At 38.3% G+C, this 6,147-nt stretch overlaps 1 gene segment (V, D, J or C); it reads right to left on the reverse strand.

Moving 5' to 3' along the window:
- Window positions 1–876: 876 nt before the first annotated feature.
- LOC136694321 (Ig kappa-b4 chain C region-like) lies at window positions 877–3,208 on the reverse strand. The segment is given in 3 exon segments: window positions 877–1,226; window positions 2,780–2,878; window positions 3,091–3,208. Coding segments are annotated over 3 exon segments (453 nt in total).
- Between the last annotated feature and the right edge of the window lie 2,939 nt (window positions 3,209–6,147).

Below are 6,147 nucleotides of genomic sequence, written 5' to 3' on the forward strand. Positions count from 1 at the left end.
TTTGTGTTGACCATCCTCTAGTCCTCCAACAGTGGATACAAGATGCTTTTGGCTGGATATTTTTGGTTGGTGGGCTATTGTCAGTCCACTCGTACCACCACATTATGCATTACCACCACATCAGTGTCACTGCAGCACTGAGGATGATCCACCACACAAATCTCACCTGCTTTGTGGGGGTCCTCACTATTAAAAAAAAATGACAGTGGGGGAACACACTAAACTCCTCACAGACAGTCACCTGTAGTGGGACTTAAACCCACATCCTCCAGGTCCCTTTTTTCAGAAGAATAAAACAAATGTGGGACTTTCACCTCTTAGCCTAAGAGGCTGAGAGGTGTGCCGGTTGTTATTTATTTCACAGTGTGTGTATGTGTGTGTGTGTGTGTGTGTGTGAGAGAGAGAGAGAGAGAGAGAGAGAGAGAGAGAGAGAGAGAGAGAGAGAGAGAGAGAGAAACCTGGATTTGCATGTGTGGTTTCGCACTCCTAGAATAGATCAGATCTTTGTGCAGATGTTCAGTATCCCCCCTCATCTCACAGTCACTTTACAGGAACTACTCAGTGTTTCCTCCACTTCAGTTTGAGTTCATAAACCACTGACCCTCATTACAACTTTACATTACCACTCTCAGGCTTTTCAAAATATATTTTATACCTCTTAAAAAGTACCATATAACATGATTTCATAATCATAAAAGAAACACCCTCTTCACAGCTCCTCCGTGTGATCTGGAGGTGCAGGTGCCTCATGTTTGTAGATTAAGATCATGAGATCAGTAATCCAGAAGAATGTATGATCATAAATCAAATCACTGAAGCCCTCCATAAACAACGACGGACAGTGAATGTGAGGAAGATATTTTATTTATTGTTCAACAATTCATAAACAGATTCCATAAAGCAGACTGGGACGTATGTGCTCTAACACTTGGTCAGTGTTTCGCTGACCGTTGCGTGTGAGTCCTTGCTGGCCTCACAGATGACTGTGCTCTGTAGCCACTGCTGCTGGGTGAGGGTCAGTGTGCTGCTCCAGCTGTAGGAACCCCCGTCCTTCTGCAGAAGCACAGGACTGTTACTGACCCCTGAGCTCTGAACGGCACCGCCCACCTTCCAGCTCAGCTTCCAGTCTGAGGGGAAGCCCTCGGAGCCCACACACAGCAGAGTCACCTTCTCATCCACAGCTGCACTGGAGGGGGGCAGCACTGTGAGGGTAGGTGCTTTGTCACCTAGAGGACACACACACACACACACACACACATACACAGAGGGCAATATAGTGTCTTCACAGTGATCCAACAGTCACTATTTTATACAATGGAAGTTCTGGGGCACTACAGAACTGTAATATACTTTAATATGTGTTAAAATAAAATACACATTCTTTTGGTCATGGTCTATTAAATTATCAGCATTACAGAGCAGTTATTTAATATCTAGAGTGTTCATTTAAGCCCAACTGGAAACACATTAATCACTGTACATATTAAATTAATACTGCTATTGCACTTTAGAATAATATAAATTCATGTGATAAAAATGTAAATTCATATTCTGAATAAAAACTCTACAAAAGAAGAAACAATGTTATTTTTCAATGTGAAGAAATATGAAAATATACATATTTCAATTGACTTTTGGCCATTTCTATTGCACTTTGCATTTTTTTCATCATAAATAATATTGCACAGTTAAGAGCTGGCAGTGTTTTCAAATTAATTACAAAAATTAAAAGGATTTAAACAGGAGATACAAGGTTTTGTTATGAGAGTGACAATATAACATGGTTTGACATTTAACTTTTCCTGTTGTAAACATCCTGAAAGGTTTTTCGATTTTTAATAACAATCTGACACAATTACATTGCCGTAATATTTCTGAAGATAAATAAAAATATAATTATTACCAACGCATATTTAATTAGACGGGCAAAAGAGTGGTTTACATAACAAACCTCCTATCATAATTAATTTTAATTAAAGTAAAATTATGATTAAATATACAGCCGTTTTCACAAAAGAAATTCCACAAGAAAATATGTAGCCAAAAAAATTTAACCAGAAAGTTTAATATTATTCAAATATGCAACTAATACATGTTATTTAAAAATTATATTTACATTATACTTCATCAAAAAGACTAGGATTATTGGTGGCAAGAAGTACTCTATTTTATATATGTAATTTCATAAGAAGGAATATATTTAAATGTATTCATTATTTTAATAAGGATTAAATAATTACTAATTTACTAGTGTTATTTTTAAATACATACAAATAATTACATTTACCAGAAAATATACCCAAAATATACATTTCTTTTCAAGTTTTAATTTACTAATATTTAATGTGTGAAAGTTTTACATCTCAAAATTCTCACATGTACAGCATCATTTAGAGTGTGAAGTTTTATTTTAATTAAAGCAGCCTTAATAATGTTTGTTTAATTGAAATAAACGTTTCTGATATCAAAATTTTTAACTAAATTATAAATGGATCATTATAATTACTTATGAAATAGATGATGATTTAGAAAACATAGACATTTTATAGTAAAATGATGACTTACTGAAAGAAGAATTTGCAGTGGTCTATTAATTTATCACCTATTCATTTAAGCCCAACTGGTAAAAAACCGATTACTATATACATTTTAAATAAATACTAATATGCATTTTAGATACCTTTTTTCTTTTCTTTTTTTTTTTAAACAGGAATTGAACTTATAAATAAGTTCAATAAAAACACTATGTTGTAATTTCATGAAATTAAAATTTACTCACGTCCTACAGAGAGTTTGGTTCCTCCACCAAAAGTGTACCACAGTGATACAAATTCATTCACAGGCTGTACAAAAACCTCCTGCTCAAAAACACTGCTGTCTTCACACCCCAGTGAAGAAACAAATAACTTAACAATAACATTTCTATCTGTCAGGTGTGAAATATATTAAATGTGTCATATACATAAAAACTATGCCCAAAATTATCACCTGAATGTCAAAAGTTCACTAAAGTTCCTCAGGTTTTGTAAATTATAGCTATTTAAATAGGTATTAACATTATAAAGTAATGACAGAGAAAACTAAGGATACTATAAAATAGATGAAAACTGAAAATAATCTGTAACTTATGCCTTTTCATGGGGGTCTAAAACAAAATTCCATTCAACGTTTCAGCCCATTTTATTGCCGCCAACAGCCTCACATTTCCACTTTAAAAATAGTAGGAACATTAACACATGCAAGATCCACAAAGTACCATCAAAAAAGAACCACAGCTACAGGTACAGTTACAGCTGAACTTCTTGAACCTGCCCCCTGCTGGGAGTTTACACAGCTGCAGGGCCCTGAAAACTATTCAGTCTCCCTTAAAATCAGTCACCACATTCATCTGGACTACAGAACCCGCTTTGATACTTTCTACTGTGTCATGTTTTATGTGAAAATATGGGCCCTCCAAATGAATTAATTGGCTGATACAGGTTCTAGGGAAAGATAACATTGCTGCTGTCCAAAGAAAAACATGTATCTCCATTTTCCTTGTATTTCATTTCCATTGTTTTAACACATCAGCTGCACTTTACACTGTATGAAAATTTCATAAAAGATGGACAGATAAAGCACTCCAAATGTATTGTTCTGGAGTCTAGACATGCATGGTTTTATTTATTTATTTATTTTTTGGACAGTGACAATATTTCATGACAAAAATGAGTGAAATAAATTTGCTCTTTTAATCAGACATAACATTAAAATCTACTCATAACGAAATGTTAAAAAGCAGTGTAAATTGAATATTCATTGCTATCTGTGTCAATAGCCTGGACTAGGGTTACCAGAACCCCACCTTAGAGCCAGGCCCGACTCTAGACCGCTTTGACGGGGACAGCAAAACATAAAAGGTGGGTTAAATAGTCTTTAGTCACATTTAGAAAGCTAGAAGTGTATTCTGGGTTTGATTTGAGAGGGGATGCCAGTTAAATTTAGGGAGTACATACTACAAAAAACTAAAAAAAAAAAAAAAAACAAAAACTGGTGTTCAGTGAAAAACCAGAAGGATGTTTGAATGTCACACATGAAGGCATAATTAAAAGTAATTCAGAGATTTTGGGAAAGAAGACAACCGGATGAATTAAAAGTATTTGTAAAAAGAAGAGCAGCAGACATCTGCCACGTAATCAGTTTTATTCTTGACTTGCTTCATGAACAGCTGTTTTACAGATGTATAAAATGAAATATAATTTTCACCATGATTAACATGAGTCTACTTTTTAGTGCCACAAGCCTGTCAGAACATTATTAGCCAAACTTCAAAATATCTCTGGGTTATACTGAGCTTCTACTTCCAACAATTCAGGAGTGTTTTGCATCACAGCTTTATCACTTCATCTTCAGCATTGTTGTGAAAAAACAAATTTTCAAGCTATGAAGAGATCGTTAAGCTTGTGGATGACAAGTAGAGTATAGAGAGTAGAGAGTAGAGAAATGACTGTTCTCTTTAGAAGTGAACTTAGGCCGTTTTGGAATGAAAAATGATTCGGATATACCTTTACTATTTGTTCAAAGACACCCCAAAATGAATGGGAGAGCATGGCCACACTCAGATGGTCACCCCGTTGGTTGACGGCACAAGTGAGGGTGGCTGGCAAATGGATTGCAGCTTTGGCTGTCTCCAAGCCAAAATTCAAATGTGAGAGAGTTTCATGAGGACATGGAAAACAACTTTCAGTCAGCTCAAGAAGATTCTGGTAAACCATGAGGCAGCTCAGGAGGGGAAAGCAATTTCCCACTAGTACTGTATATGGTAGGGAATTGAAGCTGTTCACCTCAACTGGGGATGTTACTAGATGATGTTATAAATACCTAGAATATCCTCTCTATCCCACCAGCACATCTTCTGTAGAGGATGCAGAATTTGGAGAGGGTCTAGGTGCCTGAGGTAGTTATAAAACACCAGATGGAAGAGATCTGCCCTGAGATTTATGGATTTGGAGAAGGCATTGAGAAGGGTCAGAAATGCAGGATTGGTAAGATAGAGAGAAGGCAGTTTGTCACATGGGAGAAAACACTGAAAGAGACAAAATTCAAAGGTGCTGAGGAGCTCAAGCAAGGGGGCAAGGTAGAATGATGACAAATATCAAAGATAGCAAAGATGCCAAGATGGTGATGAAAAACAATTGCCAGAGAAGAGGCAGCATGTAAGAAGGTGAATTGAATTTAATGTGGCGTCAAGTCCCTGAGTGCTGGGTAGGGGGCTGGTCCAAGGCAACAGCTGAGAAGAGAGCATGAGCTGGAACTTAGGGGCTCAGAGCAGTGTGATTGCAAAGATGAGAGGTCAGGTTGAAGGCCCACAGCTGCTGGAGGAATCAATGCGAACAGTACCATAAGAGGCAGGGTGAGGTGCAGTCACTAGGAGAGAGATGAAAGATGAAGGTCCTCAGTGGCATGAGCTGGAAAGTTAGAAGCTGAGAGCAATGTGGCTGCCAAGAGGAGAGAATGGGACGAAAGGTCCATGACAGTACCTGATACGGAGTGAGGACTGAAATAAGATAGGAACAGCATAATCGGAAAGGAGAGAGGCTGGACCACAGGTCTGTGGTAGGAGTAAGCGCGAGCTGCAAAGCTAGGGCTGTGAGAAGCTTAGTTGCAAGCAGAGAGGCAGAAAGATCCAGCAGGAGAGAGTGCAAACCATACAGTGGACGCAGGGCACTGTTTGTGAGGGGGAAGTCATAGGGATGAGCATCCACATGCGCTTCTGATAAGAAAACCCAAGCTGCAAAGTTGGAGGCAGGCGGTGCTGCTGCAAAGCTAGGGGTTGGGAAGAAGGTCCACGGCAGGAGAGAGGGTGTGCTGTAAAGGAAGAGGTGGGGTGTGGGACAGCCGGAAAGGGGAGAGGATTAGGTCATGGTCCATAACAGCACTTGAGAAGATGATGAGCTGGAAAGTCAGAGACTGGGAGCAGTGCAGTAGCAAAAAAGTGGGGATGAAAGTCAACCAAAGCATTTGAAAACAGAACAGGAGCTAGAAGCTGTAGAGTGTGAGCAGCAAGGCAGCACAGGGGAGTTTCCAGTACGATAGTCCACAGCAGCATCTGAACAGATAGTACAAATTCGAAGGTTGAGGGTGGGGGCAGCACAGCAGCAGAGAAGT

Source organism: Hoplias malabaricus, chromosome 4, assembly GCF_029633855.1.
Source record: "Hoplias malabaricus isolate fHopMal1 chromosome 4, fHopMal1.hap1, whole genome shotgun sequence".
NCBI classification, from domain to species: domain Eukaryota; kingdom Metazoa; phylum Chordata; class Actinopteri; order Characiformes; family Erythrinidae; genus Hoplias; species Hoplias malabaricus.